Source organism: Hypanus sabinus, chromosome 9 (assembly GCF_030144855.1).
Source record: "Hypanus sabinus isolate sHypSab1 chromosome 9, sHypSab1.hap1, whole genome shotgun sequence".
Classification (NCBI taxonomy): Eukaryota; Metazoa; Chordata; class Chondrichthyes; order Myliobatiformes; family Dasyatidae; genus Hypanus; species Hypanus sabinus.
The window spans coordinates 159,482,847-159,507,979 of NC_082714.1; the positions used below are offsets into that span (position 1 = coordinate 159,482,847).

At 43.1% G+C, this 25,133-nt stretch overlaps 1 protein-coding gene across 3 annotated transcripts in view; it reads left to right on the forward strand.

The window, feature by feature from the left end:
* Positions 1-25,133, forward strand: part of LOC132399972 (serine/threonine-protein kinase 3/4) — a 331,476-nt gene that overhangs the window by 57,007 nt on the left and 249,336 nt on the right. For all 3 annotated transcript variants that reach the window (XM_059980968.1, XM_059980970.1, XM_059980969.1), the window contains exons 3-7: positions 5,621-5,749; positions 8,100-8,214; positions 13,942-14,106; positions 18,875-19,042; positions 23,772-23,909. In XM_059980968.1, the coding sequence (XP_059836951.1) occupies positions 5,621-5,749; positions 8,100-8,214; positions 13,942-14,106; positions 18,875-19,042; positions 23,772-23,909 (715 nt within the window). The remainder of the gene's footprint in view (positions 1-5,620; positions 5,750-8,099; positions 8,215-13,941; positions 14,107-18,874; positions 19,043-23,771; positions 23,910-25,133) is intronic.

Genomic DNA, 25,133 nt, shown 5'->3' on the forward strand with positions numbered 1-25,133 from the left:
TAAGATATAGGAGCAGACTAAGCCTATTTGGCCCGTCAAGCCTGCTCTGCCATTTCACCTTGGCTGATTCATTTTTCCTCTCAATCCCAATCTTCTGCCTTCTCTCCACAACCCTTCATGCCCTGACTAATCAAGAATCTATCAACCTCCGCCTTAAATATACGTAAAGACTTGGCTGCCACAGCTGCCTCTGGCAATGAATTCCACGGATTCACCACTCTCTGGCTAAAGAAATTCCTCCTCATCTTCATTCTACAAGGATGCCCCTCTATTCTGAGACTGTGTCCTCTAGTCTTAGACTCCCCACCATAGGAAACATCCTCTCCACCTCTGATCTATTGAGGCCTTTTACCATTCAATAGGCTTCAGTGAGGTCACCCTTTCTAGTACTCTGACTTGTGTGAGGCATAACACTCTGTGATGTAGTCACAGCACATACTGTACATACATTTCTGTTGTAGGTTTACTTGTAGACAAGTTGGGGCAGATCATGGAACATATTGTTTCTATTTTTGATGTACTGGAAACCCACAATAAATACAAACAGGAAGCCAGATGAACAATTTTCTGTATCACTGAGCCTTATTGAGCTCACTGACCCGATGGTATATGTGGCAATCCGTGTGACTGGAAACATTTTCTTCTAAACAGACAGGCCTCCTTATTTGCATAGAGAGAGGAGACAAACAGTATCTTTTTCCTGAGGTTGCAATCTCTGATGCCAAAGGACGTGTGTTTAAGGTGCGATGGCACCATCTCAAACGAGATGTGAGGGGCAAGATTTTTACACAGCGATAGGTGCCTGGAATGCACTGCCTTGGGTGGCAGTATAGGCAGGCATATTAGAGACTTCTAACAAATGTTTAGGTGAGCACGTGAGTGTGAGGAAAATGAAAGGATGTGGATGGACTTCATGTAGGTAGAAGAGATTAGTTTAGTTGGCCGTTCTATTTGTCTAGCACAAGATTGTGGACTGAAGGGTCTGCTCCTGTTCTTTTCTTGTTGAACTGTACTCTGCACTGATGAGATAAATCTTCTTCCTAATATTGTTGTGGGATCTCTTTGCAGCATACCAGGGGCCAGGCGGAGCCTCGGTTTAATGAGTTGTCTGGAAGGTGGTCAGTTAACGTGGCACTGCACTGGAATTGGCAGCCTGCATTTTATACTCAAGTCTTTGGAATCATTTTTAAAACCATAACTTTCTGACTCATAGCTGACCAACTAAAACTATAATAGAGAAGGAGACTGCCAATCTTTGTGCATGATTGAAGTAAAATGGGTTGGACGACCTTCCTCTTCCATGATTATCTTGCTTGGACATTACTCTAGCAACTGATTAGGCGGTCACTGAAAAGGGTGGGTGCCTCGTTAGTGCTTCTGAGATAAAGGGCGACGGGTGACCACAGCCGGTAGGTCAGAAGCTGGCAAGAATACCCACAAGAATTCTGTGTCTCTGCCCCATGAATTAACCTCTCACTGAAATCTCATATTTTGAAGTAAATTTATTATCAAAGTACATGGATGTTATCTTCTGATTCATCTTCTTGCAGGCATGTACAGAAAAAAACCTACAAAACACCAACGTGCAAAAGAAGATAAAATGTGTAAATAAAAATAATAAAATAATACAGAGAACATTAGGCCATTTGGCCTATCAAGTCTTCACCATTCCATCAAGGCTGATTCATTATCTCTCTCAGCCACGTTCTCCTGCCTTCTCCCTGTATTCTTTGACCTCCTTACCAATGACTTGGCCTCAACAGCCACCTGCGGCAACGACTTCCACAGATTTACCACCCTCTGGCTAAAGAAATCCCTCTGCATCTCTGTTCTTTACAACATCCTTCTGTTCTGAGGCTGAGCCTTTAGAGCTTTAATTCAGTAATCCTCTAGAGCTTTTGTTCTGAAAGGACTCAAGCTAGCCACTTCACTTAATTGAAACTCCAGAATTTAATATTGACGAGCACGTAATGAAATAGACCATGCTTATTGAACTTGTAGCCTTGGAGGCATTTTCCACAAATTTTAGAGGTTGTCTGTGCAGTGGGATGTTGAGATATCATGAAAGATGGGCATGTTCTTGTTTCTTTTCTGATGTGCGCTCACAGAAGGTGCAAGGTGCAGGCAGACTGCTTCCCCACAGCTAGTATCTGCTTGTGGGTTTCCTGTTATAAAGGAAACACTAGAGGCTGTGCAAGGACGCCTGTGCGCACATATCGGCAATGGACACCCGCACTTCTCAACGAGCACGTTTTGTAGCCGTCTTCTGACTTCAGCTTTTACGTTTGCATTGTGATCACCGCCCACAATTTCACAGTTTATTGCCGGAAAGATGTCTCCTCAAGTTTCAAATGCAATTTATTGTTACTCAACCATACACATCTATACAGCTAAACAAAACACTGTTCCTCTGGGGCCAAAGTGCAAAACGCAGTGCATATATCGCACATGAAGAGGAATTTCCTTAGCCAGAGAATGGTGAATCTGTGGGATGTGCTGCCACAGGCAGCTGTGGTGACCAAGCCTTTACATATGTTTAAAGCAAAGGTTGATTGATTCTTGATTAGTCAGGGCATGAAGGGAGATGGGGGGAAGGCTGAGAGGGACTGAGGGCTGAGAGGGAAATGGATCAGCCATGGTGAAGTGGCAAAGCAGACTCGATGGGCCAAATGGCCTAATTCTGCTCCTGGATCTAAAGGTCTTGTATACCTGTAGTTACGATCCAGCACATACAGTCACAAAATAATAAACTGAGCTTAATTAACATAAATTATGCAAAACTGCACAACAAAATAAAACAGCATCAGTGCAATCAAGAGAGGAAGGAATACAGACTGAGGTAGGGTTTTTCAGCTGGCTGCAAGATACTTGGGAAGAAGCTGTTGTTGAATCTTGACATGTTGTTCTTTAGGCTCCTGTACCTCCTGCTTGACTTGATTTGCCTCATCCAAATTGAGACTGTCAACATCCTTACCTCACTAACGCTAGGTGGTGAGCACTGTCCTTTATTGTAGACGGTGTACATTCCTCTGTTACCTCAGTGGTAAATACATCATGGCCACTTTCCTCCCCACCATTGGTAGTATCTGCAGGAGGCGCTGCAGATAGGCAGCTTCTGTCATCAAAGATCCCCCTCCATACAAGCCATGCCATTCTTTTCATAGCTACTATTGGACTGGTAAAGGAGGTCTGGCTTGTTATTGAACAGTCTAACAAACCTCTTCAAGTGACAATAAACAATAGGTGCAGGAGTAGGCCATTTGGCCCTTTGAGCCAGCACCGCCATTCAATGTGATCATGGCTGATCATCCACAATCATTACCCCGTTCCTGCCTTCTCCCCATAACCCTTGACTCCACTATCTTTAAGAATTCTATCTAACTCTTTCTTGAAAGCATCCAGAGAATTGGCCTCCACTGCCTTCTGAGGCAGAGCATTTCATAGATCCACAACTCTCTGGGTGAAAAAGTTTTTCCTCAACTCTGTTCTAAATGGCCTACCCCTTATTCTTAAACTGTGGTCTTTGGTTTTGGACTTGCCCAACATCGGGAACATGTTTCCTGCCTCTAGCATGTCCAATCCCTTAATAATCTTATATGTTTCAAGTGTACTGTTGAAAGAATGTGACTGGTTGCATCTGTCAGACTGCTGCCTCAAGAAGGCCGCATCCATCATCAAAGGTGCGACCATGGGCCATCCTGGCTTCTCACAGCTACCATCAGGCTGCAGATTCAGAAGCCTGAAGTCCTACAATGCCAGGTTCAAGAATAGCTTTCACCCTGCTCTCAAGTTTACCTGGTCTATTTCTGACACCTCCCTCCCCTTTCTTGATCTTTCTGCCTCCATCTCTGGAGACGGCCTATCTACTGATATCTACTATAAGCCTACAGACTCTCACAGCTACCTGGACTATTCCTCTTCCCATCCCGTCTCTTGCAAAAGGGCTATCCCCTTCTCACAATTCCTCTGTCTCTCAGGATGAGGCTTTTTGTTTCAGGACGAAGGAGATGTCTTCCTTTTTTTAAACAAAGGGGATTCCCTTCTTCCACGATCAACTCTGCTCTCAAACGCATCTCTTCTATTTCCCGCACATCTGCCCTCACCCCATCCGCCCACCACCTCACTCGGGATAGGGTTCCCCTTGTCCTCACCTACCACCCCACCAGCCTCCGGATCCAATGTATAATTCTCCGTAACTTCTGCCACCTCTAGCGGGATCCACCTCCAACTACCAAGCACATCTTTCCCTCCCCCCACTGTCTGCTTTCTGCAGGGATCGCTCCCTACGCGACTCCCTTGTCCATTCATCCCCCCCCCCCCCCCCCATCCTTTCCCACCGATCTCCCTCCTGGCACTTATCCTTGTAAGAAGAACAAGTGCTACACCTGCCCTTACACTTCCTCCCTCACCACCATTCAGGGCCCCAGACAGTCCTTCCAGGTGAGGCGACACTTCACCTGTGAGTCGGCTGGTGTGGTATACTGTGTCCGGTGCTCCCGGTGTGGCCTTTTATATATTGGTGAGACCCAACGCAGACTGGGAGACTGTTTCGCGGAACACCTACGCTCGGTCCGCCAGAGAAAGCAGGATCTCCCAGTGGCCACACGTTTTAATTCCACGTCCCATTCCCATTCTGATATGTCTATCCATGGCCTCCTCTACTTCAAGATGAAGCCACATTCGGGTTGGAGGAACAACACCTTATATACCGGCGGGTAGCCTCTAACCTGATGGCATGAACATTGACTTCTCTAACTTCTGTTAATGTCCCCCCCTCCCCTTCTTACCCCATCCCTGACATATTTAGTTGTTTGTTTTTTTTCTCTCTCTCTGCCCATCACTCTGCCTGTTTATTCTCCATCTCCCTCTGGTGCTCCCCTCCCTCTTTCTTTCTCCCTAGGCCTCCTGTCCCATGATCCTTTCCCTTTTCCAGCTCTGTATCACTTTCCAGCTCTTAGCTTCATCCCTCCCCCTCCTGTCTTCTCCTATCATTTCGCATTTCCCCCTCCCCCCACTACTTTCAAATCTTTTAGTATCTCTCTCCTTTCAGTTAGTCCTGACGAAGGGTCTCGGCCTGAAACGTCAACAGAGCTTCTCCTTATAGATGCTGCCTGGCCTGCTGTGTTCCACCAACATTTTGTGTGTGTTTTTTCAAGAATAGCTCCTTCTCTTCAACCATTTGATTCTTAATCACTACAGTTTAGCACCACTTTACACTAAAATGCACTTTATTAAAATTGTGTATAACTTGCACTTAAGTTATATTTTTCTCGTGAATACTGCTTTACTGATGCTCTGTGCCTGTGATGCTGTTGCAAGCCAGTTTTCATTGGACCTGTGCACAATAAATTTCACTGTGACTGAAGTGGTGTTTAGGACACTGTAAGGGGAAGGAAATGGAATGAACATTGCCTACGATATTGATCGAGATCTGTTATTAGTGTGTGTGCTCTGCTGGCAGAGAGGAAAAGGGGAAAGTGAGGGGGAGGAATAAGTAAAGATCAAGGTATGTTGTGTGATTCCCTCTCGAAGGGAAAATCTCTAATTTTGTTCTCCCCTCTGTAGCAGATTGCTTTAGTGTGTAATGTTTACTGAATTCTAATGATCTGTTTCCTCTTAGGTCCTATGGCAGTGTGTTCAAAGCAATCCACAAGGAGTCAGGCCAAGTGGTGGCAATCAAACAGGTCCCGGTAGAATCAGACTTGCAGGAGATTATCAAAGAGATCTCCATTATGCAGCAGTGTGATAGGTGAGGCAAAATGATTTTTTCTTAGTGGATACTTATTAGTTGTTTTTTTAAACAAATGAATATTGATGTTATTGTAGTATGGTGGAACTGTGGGGGTATAGAGGCCAGAGTTCCTGTTTGTCTGTGGTGACGTGGTAACTCAATGGTTTAAAAAAAACTTCAGACTCAGCTGTGAAAAGAAATATGATTCATCCCCACTCATGCTGTGAAACCTGCTGTTAGGCATGGCGCGTGAAGGAACCCATGGCAGGTGTCACAGTAGCGTAGTGGTGAGCTGATCACTGTTACACCAACATTCCAGATTCGATTCCCACCATTGTGAAGAGTTTTTGTGCACTCTCCCCTCCGCAGGAGCACGTGGGCTTCCACCAGGTGCTCTGGTGTCCTCTCGCATTCCAAAGAGGCATGGTTAGTAGGTTAATTGGGTAAAGAGTGCCTGTTACTGTGCTGTATCCCTAAATAAAAGGGGCTCTCCAGTAGTGTAGCAGTTAGTGTGACATGATTGCAGCTCGGGGCATTCGGCGTAGTTCTGTAACCTGTCTCTGTATCCTCCCCATGGAACGTGTGGGTTTTCCCTGGGTGCCTCGGCTTCCTCCCACACTCCAAAGGCATACCGGGTGGGTTAATTTGTCACTGTAAGTTCTCCTGTGATTAGGTTGTGGTTATTCGGGGTTCTGGAGTTGCTGGGGTAGCACTGCTCGAAGGGCCATAGAGGCCTAACCCACACTGTATCGCTTTACAAATAAACACTTTGAACTTGGATGTACATGGATGGGAGGGGTACTGAGGGTGATAGTCCAGATGCCCATCAATGCGACCAGGTAGAATAATAGTTCTACATAGACTAGACAAACAAAAGAGCGTGTTTCTGTCCTGTAGTGGTCTATGACTCTGCCTCCCCATTTATAAGAGTCACCAACTCCCTTTCTAAGAAATGCAAGCCTCTTTGTGTTCGTGCAGAGACGTTTGACTGGGCCTCGGACTTGATTCTTATTTTGATCATCTGATCTGTGCCATCAGAGTGAGGTTAATTAAGCTGGGGAAAATGGGAGTATGGGTGTATATCGACACAAATGTGTTAAACATCTGGATAAATTATCAGGGAAGGGACACAAAGCACAAACAAAACCGTTAATGAAAATAAATTTTAAATACCTGAGATGGCTCATGTGCAGTGATTCATTCTGTTGTTAAATATCCTGTGGCTTTCTTTAAAGAAGAACAGCTAACCTTGGGTTGAACCAGTTCTTCCGACGCCAGGTCATCTGCTCATTCACCTTGACTTCTCTTTTGTGCCAGGTCCCCATAGCTTTCTATTCCTTGATCTCTCAAGTTATTGTTCCCCGTGGCCCTCAGTTCCCCAATTTTTCAAATATTTAGCCATTCCCACATTGAATATATCTAATGATCTGTCTTATGACACTCTCTGGGCAGAGAATTCGAAAGGCTCACAATTCACCTTGTTTGTCCGCTAAGCCTGTACAATGAGCTTGGTCGTTAATTGTCCTGAACCTCATTGTTAATGGACTGAAGCCCTGGCCCTGACCAGGTTGTGTGGTAGCTGATGAACATTTACAATTTTCACCCGCAGGCGTCTTCACTCCTCAGAAGAATGGATGCTAGCCATCCTCGATCCTGGAGACCTGGTTCCTTACTGCCTTTCTTGTTTTCTTCCTGTGGTGCACACAAGAGTACATACACAGGACCAAACTTGCTCAATGACAAGTACATAATCTTGTCCAAACATTTCAGTCTCCTCCCTTTTGAGTGCCCTCTCCCTTTACCCAATGTCTTCCTTCAGTCCTTTGAGTCCTGAGGTCAGGGCCTGATGGTCGAAGCCCTGGAGTCCAGTAAGTCTGGAAGTGGAAGGCCCAATGTCCGCGGGTCCAATCCAGGGACTAGTGGTTGGAGATAAAGGGGCAGCCTAACCTCGGTGTTGGAGGCCTGTGTGTATGTGGCTTTACAGTTGTTGTTGCTGCTTGTGTTGTTCTTCTGAATGCTTTGTTGGCGCATGAATGTGTTGGCGACACCAATGGGCTGCCCCCTCACATCCTTAGGTTGTGTTGCTTGTTAATAGAAGTGATACTTTTCACTATATGTTTCAATGTACGTGTGATAAATTAATGAATCTGAAGCCTTTATAGCCCCCTTCTGCTCCAGTCTCCTGCTAAGAAGATGTAACCAGTACTTCAAATCTAACTGATAACACTAAATTATTTGTAATGCAACAGCATTGGGTAAATTGAGACCATTTCTAAGATTGTTTTAGTGGATGGGATAATGAACTTTGTTTTCAATCATTATTTTATTTCGAGAAAAACGTTTTAATTATCTTCCCCTTTCTCCACAGTCCTCATGTGGTAAAGTACTATGGAAGCTATTTCAAGAATACAGATCTGTGGATCGTCATGGAATACTGTGGAGCCGGTTCAGTGTCAGATCTTATTCGGATAAGGAATAAAACGGTAATTCAGTGCATTATCTAACCCAAGTATGTGAGTGCAGGTTCTTTTAAACCAGACCCTTAACTCAGCATTTCAAAAATGACTTTATATTTGGACTTCAGCTCTTTCTATTTTCAAATTAAATCTATTATCACAGTATGTGTATGTCACCATACATTACCGTGAGATTCAGAATTTCCTGCCCAGTCGGAATGGATATTGAGTAATTTTGGCTTTTGAACTGCTGTTGGACCTTAGTGAAGGAATGTGACTAATCGTGAAGTATAAGAGGTTAATGAACAGCACTTAGTGTCAGAGATACCATTCAGCTAGATAGTATCTAAGAAGCTAGATGTAGAGTGTCGAGTGGGTGGAGATCATAGGTCTGCAAATGGGGATTGCCCACTGATGAAGTTTACCAGTTTAATCCCTTCCTTCCAAGACTTTGTTATCACTTTGATTATGATCTAAGCCACTCCCGTTTGTAATTGTAAATTACTTATTATCAGTTCGAAAGCTGAACAAAGAACTATTCACTCCATTAATGTAATGAAAGACTGTCTCAACTCCGCGAGCAATGCCATAGTGTAAGAGTGGTGGCACATTTTTGTTCTGTGAATTCTTGGCTCCTAGCAAGGCAAGGTTATTTTGGTTATAACCTATAAGGTTATAAGCAACCCAGATTATTTTGCCATTGAATTAAAAAGAAAAAGGGCGTCTTGGTAGCTTAGAGGTTAGCACAATCGCTGTAAAGCACCAGGTTCCATTCTCACTGCTGTCTATAAGGAGTTCTTATGTTCTCCCCTTGACTGTGTGAGTTTCCTCTGATCTCTGATTTCCTCCCCACAGTCTGAAGATGTATGATTAGTGAGTTGTGGGCATACTATGTCCTGGCAATACCTATGGACTGCCCCAGCACATCACAAAAAATAATGGAAATGACACATTTCACCGTGTGTTTCAATGTACATGTGACAAATAAATGTAATCTTTATTCTTTAATCTATATGATTAATCCTGAATCCTGGGGGGACCAATATCCTAGCGGGGAGGTTTGCTAGGGCTACAGGGCAGACTTTAAACTAGTAAGATGGTGGGGGGGGGGGGCAGGAATCAATTTGAGGAAACTATGGGAGAGGAGGATAGTTCACCAGTAGAGCAAGTAAGTAGACTGTGTGTGAGGGAGGAAAGGCAGGTGATGGAGAAGGGATGCGCTCAGCCCGAAGATATAGGGGAGAAGAAAGAAAAGGATAATAAATTTGAATGCATTGTTAGGGATGAAAAGAGAGGAGGAGGTGGAGAGTATCTTAAATGTATCTGTTTTAATGCTAGGAGCATTGTAAGAAAGGTGGATGAGCTTAAAGCGTGGATTGCTACCTGGAATTATGATGTTATGATATTAGTGAAACATGGTTGCAGGAAGGGTGTGATTGGCAACTAAATATTCCTGGATTTAGTTGCTTCAGGTGTGATAGAGTAGGAGGGGCCAGAGGAGGAGGTGTTGCATTGCTTGTCCGAGAAAATCTTATGGCGGTGCTTTGGAAGGATAGATTAGAGATCTCCTCTAGGGAGGCTATTTGGGTGGAATTGAGGAATGGGAAAGGTGTAGTAACACTGATAGGAGTGTTTTATAGGCCATCTAATGGGGAACGTGAGTTGGAAGAGCAAATGGGTAAGGAGATAGCAGATATTTGTAGTAAACACAAGCTGGTGATTGTGGGAGATTTTAATTTTCCACACGTAGATTGGGAAGCTCATTCTGTAAAAGGGCTGGATGGTTTAGAGTTTGTGAAATGTGTGCAGGATAGTTTTTTGCAACAATACATAGAAGTACCGACTAGAGATGGGGCAGTGTTGGATCTCCTGTTAGGGAATGCGATAGGTCAGCTGACAGATGTATGTGTTGGGGAACACTTCGGGTCCAGTGATCACAATAGCATTAGCTTCAATATAATTATGGAGAAGGACAGGACTGGACCTAGAGTTGAGATTTTTGATTGGAGAAAGGCTAACTTTGAGGAGATGCGAAGGGATTTGGAGAGAGTGGATTGGGTCAAGTTGTTTTATGGGAAGGATGTAATAGAGAAATGGAGGTCATTTAAGGGTGAAATTATGAGGGTACAGAATCTTTATGTTAGGTTGAAAGGAAAGGTTAAAGGTTTGAAAGCACCATGGTTTTCAAAGGATATTAGAAACTTGGTTCAGAAAAAGAGGGATGTCTACAATAGATATAGGCAGCATGGAGTAAAGGAATTGCTCGAGGAGTATAAAGAATGTAAAAGGAATCTTAAGAAAGAGATTAGAAAAGCTAAAAGAAGATACGAGGTTGGTTTGGCAAATAAGGTGAAAGTAAATCCAAAAGATTTCTACAGTTATATTAAAAGCAAGAGGATAGTGAGGGATAAAATTGGTCCCTTAGAGAATCAGGGTGGTTAGCTATGTGTGGAGCCGAGGGAGATGGGAGATTTTGAACCATTTCTTCTCTTCGGTATTCACTAAGGAGAAGGATATTGAATTGTGTAAGGTGTGGGAAACAAGTTAGGAAGTTATGGAACCTATGACAATTAAAGAGGTGGAAGTACTGGCGCTTTTAAGAAATTTAAAAGTGGATAAATCTCCGGGTCCTGACAGGATATTCCCCAGGACCTTGAGAGAAGCTTGTGTAGAGATAGCAGGAGCTCTGACGGAGATCTTTCAGATGTCATTAGAAACGGGGATTGTGCCAGAGGATTGGCGTATTGCTCATATGGTTCCATTGTTTAAAAAGGGTTCTAGAAGTAAGCCTAGCAATTATAGACCTGTCAGTTTGACATCAGTGGTGGGTAAATTAATGGAAAGTATTCTTAGAGATAATATTTATAATTATCTGGATAGACGGGATCTGATTAGGAGTAGCCAGCATGGATTTGTGCATGGAAGGTCATGTTTGACAAACCTTATTGAATTTTTTGAAGAAGTTACGAGGAATGTTCACGAGGGTAAGGCAGTGGATGTAGTCTATATGGACTTCTGCAAGGCCTTTGACAAAGTTCCACATGGAAGGTTAGTTAAGAAGGTTCAGTCGTTAGGTATTAATGCTGGAGTAATAAAATGGATTCAACAGTGGCTAGATGGGAGATGCCAGAGAGTAGTGGTGGATAATTGTTTATCGGGTTGGAGGCCGGTGACTAACAGGGTGCCTCAGGGATCTGTTTTGGGCCCAATGTTGTTTGTAATATACATAAATGATCTGGATGATGGGGTGGTAAATTGGATTAGTAAGTATGCCGATGATACTAAGATAGGAGGTGTTGTGGATAGTGAGGTGGGTTTTCTAAGCTTGCAGGGAGATTTATGCCAGTTAGAAGAATGGGCTGAACGTTGGCAGATGGAGTTTAATGCTGAGAAGTGTGAGGTTCTACATTTTGGCAGGAATAATCCAAATAGAACATACAGGGTAAATGGTAGGGCATTGAGGAATGCAGAGGAACAGAGAGATCTAGGAATAACAGTACATAGTTCCCTGAAGGTGGAGTCTCATGTAGATAGGGTGGTGAAGAGGGCTTTTGGAACGCTGGCCTTTGTAAATCAGAGCATTGAGTACAGAAGTTGGGATGTAATGTTAAAATTGTACAAGGCATTGGTAAGGCCAAATTTGGAATATTGTGTACAGTTCTGGTCACCGAATTATAGGAAAGATATCAATAAATTAGAGAGAGTGCAGAGACGATTTACTAGGATGTTACCTGGGTTTCAGCACTTAAGTTACAGAGCAAGGTTGAACAAGTTAGATCTCTATTCATTGGAGCGTAGAAGGTTGAGGGGGGATTTGATCGAGGTATTTAAAATTTTGAGAGGGATAGATAGAGTTGACGTGAATAGGCTGTTTCCATTGAGAGTAGGGGAGATTCAAACGAGAGGACATGATTTGAGAGTTAGGGGGCAGAAGTTTAAGGGAAACACGAGGGGGTATTTCTTTACTTAGAGAGTGATAGCTGTGTGGAATGAGCTTCCTGTAGAAGTAGTAGAGGCCAGTTCAGTTGTGTCATTTAAGGTAAAATTGGATAAGTATATGGACAGGAAAGGAGTGGAGGGTTATGGGCTGAGGTGGGACTAGGTGAGATTAAGAGTTCGGCACGGACTAGGAGGGCCGCGATGGCCTGTTTCCGTGCTGTGATTGTTATATGGTTATATGGTTATGAAGTATTAGCCGGAATATCATGTATATTTTCCAGAGTGCCAGGAATCTTGGTGCATTATTGAAAAGTAAAGAACTATAGATGCAGGAAATCTGAGAAGCAGAAACTGCTGGAAGTGCTTTTCAGTCAAACAGATTCTGTGGAAAATAAATTATGGTTAACATTTGGATCGATGATTCTTCCCTAGAGCTCTTGTTCTCTTCCCGTAGCTTGTGATTGATTCTGCGTGTTTGTGACAATTAATGTTTTTATTTTGGTGCATTGTTGTAGCTGCCGTGTCGTATGACATCATGGTCTTTCCATGACTATGATTGTTCTTGGCAAATTTTTCTATAGAAGTGGTTTGCCATTGCCTTCTTCTGGGCAGTGACTTTACAAGACAGGTGACTGCAGCCATTATCAATACTCTTCAGTGGTCACAGAACCAGAACTTGTGAAATGCACCGGCTGCTCATACGACCATCCACCTCCTGCTGATTGGGGGGTGGGGGGGAAGCGCCAAACAGTTGCTACACCTCCTTTTGGTGGAGACATATCTCCACCCTACCACCCCCATAATTAATACCCTGACTGATAAAGTTCCTATTAGCAGTGGGTTTTAGAAGATTATATTGTAGGAAAAGGAAATGGAATAATTTTAGGTGGTTGCTGTTAGCTAAATTGAAGCATGATGAAACCTTTTTGACGGCATTAAACACACTTGCCTTTGGTTGTTCTAATTGAGGCAAAGCAAATTGCAAGATAATGTTTTGGCTGTTTTGTGCAGAAAACTGGTGTTTGTAAGCATTAACATTGCAAGTTCTGAAAGGAATTTATACAAACTGATTAGAACTAGCGCAAAGTGGCAGCTGTGCTTTTCCTTAACGATAACGATGGTGTTCCACAGAATGACAGTGAAATGCTCCAGCATGTCCAATGGTCATAATAGATGCTATTAAAATGCAAGATCTTTCCAGATTTGAGTACCAATTAGATATGAATGGAGAACACATCTTGAGAGAGCATGTAGTCATTTGGGTACATAGTTAATTCATCTCAAGTTTTTTTCATCATTCAACCAAATGCATGTATACAGCTAAATGAAACAACTTTCCTTAAGGACCAAGGTGCAACATACAGTACATACATCACGTATGGCACATAAAGTAATATTAACAGATAGACGCGTTCTGTAGATGTATAGTTAAATATACACAGTATTACTATTTCTGACTGAAAGTAGGAGGTCAAAGTGATTGTGGATGGATGGTGGAGGTGTTGCTGGGCTTACTTTTCTAAAGGTGCTGATGGAACCGGGTGAGAGCATCTGCAAGCCAGAAACCTGGTGCTCCTGACTATCCACAGAGGAGCCATTGATGTGTAGTAGGCAGTAGTCAGCCTGCTTCATCCTTAAATCCACAATCATCTATTAGACTCCAATTAATTGAGTTGGGGAATCTCGGTGAGGAAAAGTGGCTACCATTATATCAGACAGTGTGATATTTTCCCAGTGGCAGTTATTTAGAAATGCACTCTTCAAAATGTTTTTAAGAGACTACATTTTAACTCAGATTTGTTTCCTTTTCTTCAGCTAACAGAGGATGAGATTGCCACAATCTTACAATCCACGTTAAAAGGGTTGGAATATCTACACTTCATGAGAAAGATCCACAGGGACATCAAAGCTGGAAACATCTTGCTGAACAACGAGGGGCATGCTAAACTGGCGGATTTTGGAGTTGCGGGTCAGCTTACTGTAAGTTATCGCCAAAGACCAGTGGTCCCCCAGAAGCTGAATGACTCTTATAATGGATTACACTCAGTGGTCACTTTATTAGGTACACTTGTACACCTCTTTAATGCAGATATCTAATCAGCCAATCATGTGGCAGCAACTCAATGCAGAAAAGCATGCAGACATGGTCCAGAGGTTCAGTTGTTGTTCAGATCAAACATCAGAATTGGGAAGAAATGTGATCTGAGTGACTCTGACTGTGGAAGGATTGTTGGTGCCAGATGGGGGGGGGGTTTGAGTATCTCAGAAACTGCTGACCTCCTGGGATTTTCATGGACAGCAGTCTCTGGAATTTACAGAGGGTGGTGTGATAAACAAGAAATTTCCAGTGAGCAACATTTCTGTGGGCAAAAATGCCTAGTTAGTGAGAGAGGTCAGAGGAGAATGGCCAGCCTGGTTCAAGGTGACAAGAAGGTGACAGTAACTCAAATAACCACGTGTTACAATAGTGATGTAGTGTGGCACGTGGCCAAGTGGTTAAGGCGTTGGACTAGCTCAGTCCACTTCTGTTCGCTCTGCTGACCCACAACTGTGCTGCAACACACAGCTCGAACCATATCATCAAGTTCGCCGATGACACGACCGTGGTGGGTCTCATCAGCAAGAACGACGAGTCAGCTTACAGAGAGGAGGTTCAGCGGCTAACGGACTGGTGCAGAGCCAACAACCTGTCTCTTAATGTGAACAAAAGAGATGGTTGTTGACTTCAGGAGGGCACGGAGCGACCACTTCCTGCTGAACATCGACGGCTCCTCGGTAAAGATCGTAAAGAGCACCAAGTGCTCACCTGACGGAGAATCTCAACTGGTCCCTCAACACCAGCTCCATAGCAAAGAAAGCCCAGCAGCGTCTCTACTTTTTGCGAAGGCTGAGGAAAGTCCATCTCCCACCCCCCATCCTCATCACATTCTACAGGGGTTGTATTGAGAGCATCCTGAGCAGCTGCATCACTGCCTGGTTCGGAAATTGCACCATCTCGGATTGCAAGACCCTGCAGCGGATAGTGAGATCAGCTGAGAAGATCATCAGGGTCTCTCTTCCCGCCATCTTGGGCACTTAGACTACATGCTGCATCTGCAAAGGAAACAGCATTATGAATGACCCCATGCACCCCTCATACAAACTCTTCTCCCTCCTGCCGTCTGGGAAAAGGCTCCGAAGCATTCGGGCTCTCACGACCAGACTATGTAACAGTTTCTTCCCCCAAGCTATCAGACTCCTCAATACCCAGAGCCTGGACTGACACCTTACTGCCATATTGTCCTGTTTATTATTTATTGTAATGCCTGCACTGTTTTTGTGCACTTTATGCAGTCCAGTGTAGGTCTGTAGTCTAGTATAGCTTTCTCGGTGTTGTTTTTTTACATAGTTCAGTCTAGTTTTTGTACTGTTGCATGTAAACCATGGTCCTGAAAAACATTGTCTCATTTTTACTATGCACTGTACTAGCAGTTATGGTCGAAATGACAATAAAAGTTGACTTGACTTGACTTGAAGGTTGTGAGTTCGAGTCCCAGCCGAGGCAGCGTGTTGTTTCCTTGAGCAAGGCACTTAACCACACATTGTTCCAGGCCACCCAGCTGAAAATGGGTACCGGCAAAATGCTGGGGGTTAACCTCGTGATAGACTGGCGTCCTATCTGGGGGGGGGGGGGGTCTCGTCTCGCTTTACGCCACGGAAACGGGGATAAGCACTTGCCTGATGAGCCTATAAGGCTCGGGACAGACTTTACCAACAGTGATGTACAGAAGACGATCTCTGAACGCACAACATGTCGAATCTTGAAGTGAATGGGCTATAGCAGCAGAAGACCGTGGATATACACTCAGTGGGCACTTTATTAGCTACAGAAAGTAGCTTCTAAGTGAATATCTTCAGTTTTAGAGAATATCTTAACAAAAATCTATTGGCAAAATATAAAAGGAATATTTTAATATACTAAAATAAACTTTAAGTCTGAGATATAGTAGTAGAAACCATTTTTAGATGTATTGAGTGAGATGTTCAAGCAAGGAGACTGTCATTTTGAGCTAACCACACCATTCATTAAGCTGTTGTTCCATATTTAAATTCCACAGCTTTGTCCTGGAATAATTTACAGAAATCAATAATATTACCCCGAAGCTCACAATTGTCATTTGATTTAGCAGCGATTGCTGTTTGTGGAATCTATTTCCAGCACTTCATGAAGCTCAGCATGTGAAGTGCTTTCTAACTTCATGCCTGAAAGACATGGCTTTTTGCTTTTTTTAAGAATATACCCCCACCCCCCCATCTGAAAAAGTAGGATGTAACTGGAAGAGCCAGAGCAAGCACAGAATAAGTAATCTTTCTGTGTCCCTTTATCTAAGAAAGAATGTGCTGGCGTTGGAGAGGGTCCAGATGAAATTCGCGAGAATGATTCTGGGAATGAAAGGGTTAATGTTTGAGGAGTGGTTAAGAGCTCTGGGCCTGCGTGCAGTTGAGTTTAGACTAATGGGGGGAATCTCATTGAAACTTACTGAATATTGAAAGACTAAGAGTGGATGTGGAGAGGATGTTGCAATTCATTGGAGAGTCTAGGATCTGAGGGCACAGCCTCAAAATAAAAGGACATCTCTTTAGAACTGAGGTGAGGAGGAATTTCTTCTGCCAGAGGGAGGTGAATATCTGGAATTCATTGCCAGAGGCAACAGTGTAGGCAAAGACTTTGGGTAAATTTAAAACGGAGTGGATACGTTCTTGATTAGGCAGAGTGTCAAAGGTTATGGGGAGAAGGTAGAAGAATGGGGTTGAGCAGGAATAATAAATAATCCATGTTGAAATGGTGGAGCAGATTTGCTGGGCCGAATGGCCTGATTCTGTTCCTGTGTCTTTTGGGACACCATAACACCATGTTATCAGGACAGCGTATCTGGGGCTGATACCTCTGTTGAGTAATGGACAGTGAGCCCTGTGAGAAAACATTTGAGAGTATATTGTGCTTGAAGGAATAAATGTGGGTTTCCCAAAGCTTCCACAGTTACAATTTCCATGCTTCACACTGGGGACAAATGGAGAATAATAATTATTAGCCACAGTTTCTTCTGTCTTAATCATAGAGCACTGCCATTGAAGGCAAAGGTCCGATGTGTTTCCTTTACCTAGCTGTTGGCTCATAGTGTCGTGATGTAGGGAATAGAAGGTGACCTGTTGGAGCCATGGTCTTCGCTGACACATTTCATAGTAAAATGATATAGCCTGTGAATATTGTAAATCCACTAGCCTTCTGTTCTCTTTTTGGACATTTAGTTCTTTACCAGTTTACTCCATTTGGCCTTTATTAGAGTGTTGCTGAACTAGATTCTTTAAGTTAGCTGCATTCAATACCATCATAGAAAAGTACAGCACAGAAACAGGCCCTTTGGCCCACCTAGCCTGTGCTAAATCATGTAAACTGCCTTCTGTCGACCTGCACCTGGACCATAGTTCTCCATACCCCTCCCATCCATGTACCTGTCAAAACCTCCCTTAAATGTTGAAATCGAGTTCACATGCACTGTTGTGCTGGCAGCTCATTGCACACTCTCATGACCCTCTGAGTGAAGAAGTTTCCCGTCATGGTCACTTTAAAATTCTCACCTTTCACCCTTAACCCATGACCTCTAGTTGTAATCCCACTCAAGCTCAGTGGAAAAACCCTGTTCGCATTAGCCCCATCTATACCCCTCATAATTTTGTATACCTCTGTCAAATCTCCTCTCAGTCTTCTACGTTCCAAGGAATAAAGTCCCATCTATTCACTCCAGGTCCTGCAGTCCCAGCAACATCCTTCTAATTTTTTCTGTACTCTTACAACCTTATTTACATCATTAGAGAAGGGTTATTGACAGTATTGCCAACGTCAGTGTGTTGGAGGTGGGGCATTGGATGGAGAAAGCTGAAATAATACCCCACTATAAATAGCGATGAGCGTTTAAATGTGTTTAACGTGTGGTTGAAGATCTTAAGATAATTTGCACCTTGACCGCAATTCACCTTGCACCTTATTGCCTGCGCTTTCTCTGTAATTGTAACACTTTATTCTCCATTCTGTTTTTACTTTCCCTTGTTGTGCCTCAGTGCACTGCTGTAATGAATAGATATGTAGGAACAGTACGCAGGAGGAGCTTTTCACTGTACCTCAGTACGTGTAACAACGACAAACCAATTTACCATATTCCTCGTTGGTTCTAATTTTGAATTAGAATGTTGGTTATTTTTCCCAAATCACGATGTTGCTATGTCGCAGTTGTGTGTAATGCAGAGGTGTTGTGTACTGGCCTCTGGCTCCTGCTTAAACACTGCAATCTGAATGCAGTGCTTGGGGGATGGCGGTGGGATTGGAGTGAGAGGATTCAGTGGTATATTTCAAAAAGGAAATGGATTGAAAAGAACAGAGCAACACACACAAAATGCTGGAGAAACTCAGCAGGTCAGGCAGCATCTGTGGAAGGAACAAATGGAGAGGTCCTGATGAAGGGTTTTGGCTCGAAATCCTGGCTCTTTATTTCCCTCTGTAGGCACTGCCTGACTTGCTGAGTTCCTCCAGCATTATGTGTATGGTGAGTTGAAAAGAACAGGGAAAAGTATGATCTCAAATTGGATTTAAAGAAAAAATACACATCTCAGGGGCCTGCTGCATACTGATCTCAAATTTATGCATTGGACTGGTAAAGCACTGACAGCCCACTTGGAGGCTCCTTTGAATAACTTGTGTGTATGCTTTTAGGATACAATGGCCAAGAGGAACACAGTGATTGGGACTCCATTCTGGATGGCACCCGAAGTGATCCAGGAAATCGGTTACAATTGCGTGGCGGACATCTGGTCATTGGGGATTTCAGCGATAGAGATGGCTGAAGGGAAGCCCCCGTACGCGGACATTCATCCAATGAGGGTAAGGAGAAGAAAAGCTAGACATTTCAAAGGCATTCATGCCTCATTCTATGCACGAGTTCACATTACCACCTTAGCTTTTGGAAAGGATCATAGTATGTGTTTCTACATTTGGAAGAAAAATAACTGGTGGCTTTAGCGCTGAGAATGTTTAAAATGGGAAGGGAACACTCAGCATAAACACAGTAGATTCTGCTGATGTTTGGAAATCCAGAATAACACACACAAAATGCTGAAGGAACTCAGACCAGGCAGCACCTATGGAGAATAATAAACAGACGATGTTTCAGGCCAAGACCCTGCTTAAGGCCAGTTAAGCCGATTCTGCTGTTTAATTTAGCTCCAGTTGAACTTGGGACTTTGCACCTGACCTTGATTGTAACAGTTGGAAAGAACCAGCGAAGTTACAACTCCCATCCTGTACCAGTAAACAAATAGCTCTTCAAGAGGGCATCCACTTGCATATTACATTAAATAATCTAAAATGTAACTAATAAAATGAGGGATGTGTCTGTTGGAGAACTCTTTCAAAGCAAAAAGGGAAACTACAATGTAAGAATTCTGAGGTAGACACAGCACTGTCTACAAGTCCTGAAGAATGGTCTTGGCCTGAAATGTCGACTGCTCGTTCTTTTCCATAGACGCTGCCTGACCTGCTGAGTTCTTTCAGCATTTTGTGTGTTGTTTTAGACACAGCACCAGCTGGTGTTTGTCAGTTATTAGGGCATCACAGTAGTGTAGTGGTTAGTGCAGTGCTAACGTAGCTCAGGGTGGCAATGCCAGAGCTGGTCGATAAAGAGTCTCTGTATGTTCTCCCCGTGGAATGTGCGGGTTTACCCCAAGTGCTGCAGTTTTCTCCTACAGTCCAAAGATGTACTGGGTAAGTTAATTCATCATTTTGTGCCGTGTTGTGTATGACATGGGTGATCATGGTCTATGACCATGACGGTTCTTGGAAAATATTTCTTCAGAAGTGGTTTGCCATTGCCTTCTTCTGGGCAGTGTCTCTAAAATGACCCCAGCCATTATCAATACTCTTCAGGGATTCATATCTCCACCTCACCACCCAAGTAGGTTAATTGGTCATTTTAAATTGTCCCATGGTTAGGTTAGGGTTAATTGGGTTTGTCTAAGGTTGATGGGGTGGCAGGGTACAAAGGGCCAGAAGGGCCTACTCTGCAGTATATTGCTAAACATCTTGGCTGGAGGCCTGCCCTGCCTTTAACAGACTCAGTGTGCAAGGGTGAGAGGGAGGAATGGGCTTGCTTTCTGCTGTTGTTTTATGCTTATTGTTGTTCTGCCAAGCATTGTGGGCATGTTGTGTTAGCACTGGAGCGTGTGGCAATATCTGCAGGCTGTCCACAGCACATCCTCGGGTGTGGGTTGTTTACGCAAATGACACATTTCACTGTAATGGAATCTTGAATCTTGAGCTACAAGTTTGTGCCCTGGTTCTGTGCAGCATTTTAAATGTTGAATTATCAAATTTGCTGTCTTTTTGAAGAGAGTTTAAAGAGAAAACCAGTCTCTGCTCTCGGGGGCATATGATGAGATGGATCAGCTTATTCAAAGATGAGCCAAGGAGTTCTCCTGGTGATCTCCCATGACTTGGCTGTGTGCAAATTAACTACCAACTTCATTATATTACATTACTATACAGTAAATTTGGATGTTAATATTGCTTAGAAATAACAATTATTTGAGTTTTTCCTGTGTGCAGCACAAGCTTTTTCCTCTTAATAGTCTTAGCATTTCTTATTCTTCTTAAGCCCACAATATCCCAACTGGGGCTGTGTGAAACCTACCCTATATGGTCCTGCACTTGTCTGCATTAAATTCCATCTGGCATTTTTAGCCCATTTTTCCAGCTGGTTGAGATCCCACTGCAAGCTCGGATTGTCTTCCTTGCTGTCCACTACACCCCCAATCTTGGTGTCATCTGCAAATTTGCTGATCAGTTAACCACATTATCATCCTGATCGTTGATATCGATGACAACGGACCTAGTGCCAATCCCTGCTGCACACCGCTAGTCACAGGCCTCCAGTCAGAGAGGCAACTATCTACTACCACTCACTGGCTTCTCCCACAAAACTAACGTCTAATCCAATTAACCACCTTGTATTAAATGATGAGTGACTGAACCTTCTTGACCAACCTCTCATGTGGGACCTTGTCAAATGCCTTGCTAAAAGCCATCTAGCCAACATCCTCTACTTTGCCATTATCTAATTTCCTGGTAACCTCTTCGAAAAAGACCTACCATTCACAAAGCCATGCCGACTATCCCTAATCAGTGCGTGTCTATCCATATATTCATATATCTGATCCCTTAGTATACACTCCAATAATTTCTCACTACTGATGTCAGTCTCACTGGCCTATAATTTCCTGGTTTATTTTTAGAGCCTCTCTTAAATAGTGCAACAACATTGGCTATCCTCCAATCCTCTGGTACCTCAGAATCCTTTGCCTGGGCCGTTCTCATGGTGTCTTCAGATTGAATTGAATTGAATTTTGGTTGATTGTCATTTAGAAACCACAACTGCAATGTAGTTAAAAAAAAATGAAACAGCGTTCCTCCAGAATGGTATCACAGACTACACCAGAAAATCCACATAACGTGTGGCAATCCCCAAATCCAGAGTCCGGACAGGCTGCTGCGTATTAATATCGTGCTACCATCTTAGCGCGTTCCCCGGAAAGACGACTACCCAGACACACCATGTCAGGAGACCAACTCTACCACCCAACAAACCAAAAACTAAAGCTACAAGACCTACACAAAACCACATAGTTACAACAGTGCAAACAATAGCATAATTGATTAAAAAAAACAGACCATGGGCACATTAAAAATATAGGTAGTCCCCGAGTTATGAACATCCGACTTACGGACATCTCATACTTACGAACTGAGGAAGGAGGATGCCGTCCACCATTTTAAGTTGTTGCCGTTGATACTGTGTTGAGTGTTTAACTTTGTATTTGGCTTAAATTTTTCTTAGTAAGATTCACCCTGACCCCCCCTCACTGTTCCTGTTGGCTGGTGGCGCAGTGAGATCAATGCTGGGCTGGAGAATGGAGTTTCCCGAGTTTGATCCAGTGATAGACCTCTCCAGTGCCAGGTTGATGTTGATCCAGTGACTCCCGTACCATCCATGCTGCGTTGATGTCGAGCTTGCAACTCGATCTCGTTAAAAAAAAACACTGCCACCTCCAGTTTAAATTCCCACGCAGAATATTGTGGATGATCAAATACCCAAACCACCATTATAGACCACCTAATGGGGAGCAAGATTTGGAGGAGCAAATTTGTAAGGAGATAGCAGATATTTGTAGTAAGCACAAGGCTGTGATTGTGGGAGATTTTAATTTTCTACACATAGAGTGGGAAGCCCATTCTGTAAAAGGGCTGGATGGTTTGGAGTTTGTAAAATGTGTGCAGGGTAGTTTTTTTGCAGCAATACGTAGAGGTACCAACTAGATCTCCTGTTAGGGAATGAGATAGGTCAGGTGACGGACGTATGTGTTGGGGAGCATTTTGGGTCCAGTGATCACAATGCCATTAGTTTCTATATAATTATGGAGAAGGATAGGACTGGACCCAGGGTTGAGATTTTTGATTGGAAGTAGAAGTGGTGGAGGCAGGTTCGTTATTGTCATTTAAAAAAAAAGTTGGATAGGTATATGGACAGGAAAGGAATGGAGGGTTATGGGCTGAGTGCAGGTCAGTGGGACTAATGTCCCAGGTGAGAGTAAGTGTTTGGCATGGACTAGATGGGTCGAGGTGGCCTGTTTCCGTGCTGTAATTGTTATATGGTAATGGTATTGGTCCTTAACATAAAAAAGGTTGGGAACCTCTGTTTTCTGAAAATTCAGAAGCAACTGTATCATAATTACTGTAAAATTCACCAAATAATTACACATATATAGGTAATTATATAAAAATACAAACAAGCATAAGAAAGTTAAACTACTAGAAAAATAACACTTCGACAGCCCAATCTAACATTTTCCATCAAGTTGGAGTTTACTTCATATGGTGCCTAGCCTCAGTGTTCATTGGCTTTGAGTTTTCCTGCAGTTATGGTGCTATTAAGTGTACAGGAGGTTTTATTTTCTGGAATTAAGTTGCTATCTAGCAAACAGGGATCCTGTGCTGTAGAAAACTGCACCATGAATTCCCATAGTACCCAGAGCTTCAATTGACTTCATTAAATTGATTTTTCAATGTGTTAGTAATTGTAGAAGTGAAATTGATTACAAAATGGAAAGCTGATGCTTAGGTCTTCTGTAAGGCCTGAATAGAGTGGACATGGAGGGGATGTTTCCATTAGTAGGAAAGTCTAGGATCTGAGGGCACAGCCTCAAAATAAAGAGACATCTCTTTAAAATGGAGATGAGGAGGAAATTCTATAGTCAGCAGGAGGTGAAACTGTGGAATTCATTGCCACACAACAATGGAGGCCAAGTTATTGGGTATATTTAAAGTGGAAGTTGATGGGTTCTTGATTAACAAGGGCATCAGAGGTCATTGGGGGAGGGGAAGGAAGGAGAATATTTGAGGGGGAAATAACTTGGCTATGGTTGAACGGTGGAGCAGATTCCATGGGTCAAATAATCTAATTAAGCTTTGATGCCATATGATGGTGTTTATTTTTTATTCAAGGAAGATTTAACGATTTATCTAAAAGCGAGCTGAAACAATGTATTTCCCTTTTCTGCAGGCTATTTTCATGATTCCAACAAACCCACCACCAACATTCCGGAAACCAGAACTCTGGTCAGATGAATTTACAGATTTCGTGAAGCAGTGTTTAGTTAAAAACCCAGAGCAAAGAGCTGCTGCTACACAGCTCCTACAGGTACGTGCAAACTGAATGTGACCACGGCCACTAGAAAAGTTTAATCTGGGCAATGCATGTTCCACAAGCCAGTCAGTACCTGAGGGTTAATTTAACCAGTACTGCAAACATCACAGTCTGAAGCATGATATTCAGCCAAATCCTGGTGTTGTGCTAATGGAATATGATAATGCTAACAGGAATTATAATATTTATTGGATACTGTTGATGTTACAGCAGGAAATATGATACAGTAAACCTCAGATGACTCCAGTACACTGGTGACATTGGTGGTGATGGATGGCAGAGTTTAAAGACTATTGATTCTTGTTCTGTTAGTACTCAGCGCTTTTAATTCTCTTTTTAGTAGTATAATTTTCTTTTTCCCAGTTAACTCTGAAAAATCAAATCAAGTGAGATTCAAGAGTCCATGAAATGTATGCAAAAATCGTAAAGAACAATGACTAAACATGGAATGAGGGAGGGAGGGGAAACTGTGCTGTTCATAGGAACGAGGGCACAGTATTACACTTATGAATATAATAATATTATGGAGGCTTGTTGGTATGGAGGGATATCTGTAGGTCAGGCGCTTGTAACCCAGGGACGGGAGTGTCCCAGAGGTTTTTGCTAAAGGATCGCTGGGTGTAAGCAGGAGCTGCAGGAAGACATTAAAGTGAAGTTGTATAGGAATATGACTGAAGTACACTGGGTGACAGTAGAGGTAAGGGGTGATCTTAGACAGGACTGGACCGAATAAGGACATGTACGTTATGATCGATTATTATACTAGCTATATATTTTGTTCAGATAGTTTGTCATTTATCTTGGGATATGTTGGAGAGATACGTACCAGCTTACCCCTGCAAAGCTGCGTTTGAATTGTATACAAGTCCTTTCGGGAGCAATCTGTTACACTTCCTCAAGGTTTTTGTAGAAAAGGAATTCTTTGTTGTGTCTGCTGGATCCAAGAAGAAGAAAACATGGTGTGACTGGTGTGATTAGATGTTTCAGCATGGAGATTATACTCACTGTGGTTCTTAACGTAAGAAGCTTGGAATGCCACAGTATCTCCGCAACAGATTATTCACCTCACGTAGTGGTGACTGAAGTTTTATTTTGGAGAGGACAGGACCTGAGTTGAAGTGGAATATGAGGGAGTCATAGGTTGAAAACTCCTGGGTTGAAAAGGATCAATAGTGACATGACACTGGAAGAGGGGGGAGAGAGGGAGATGGTTGCCCT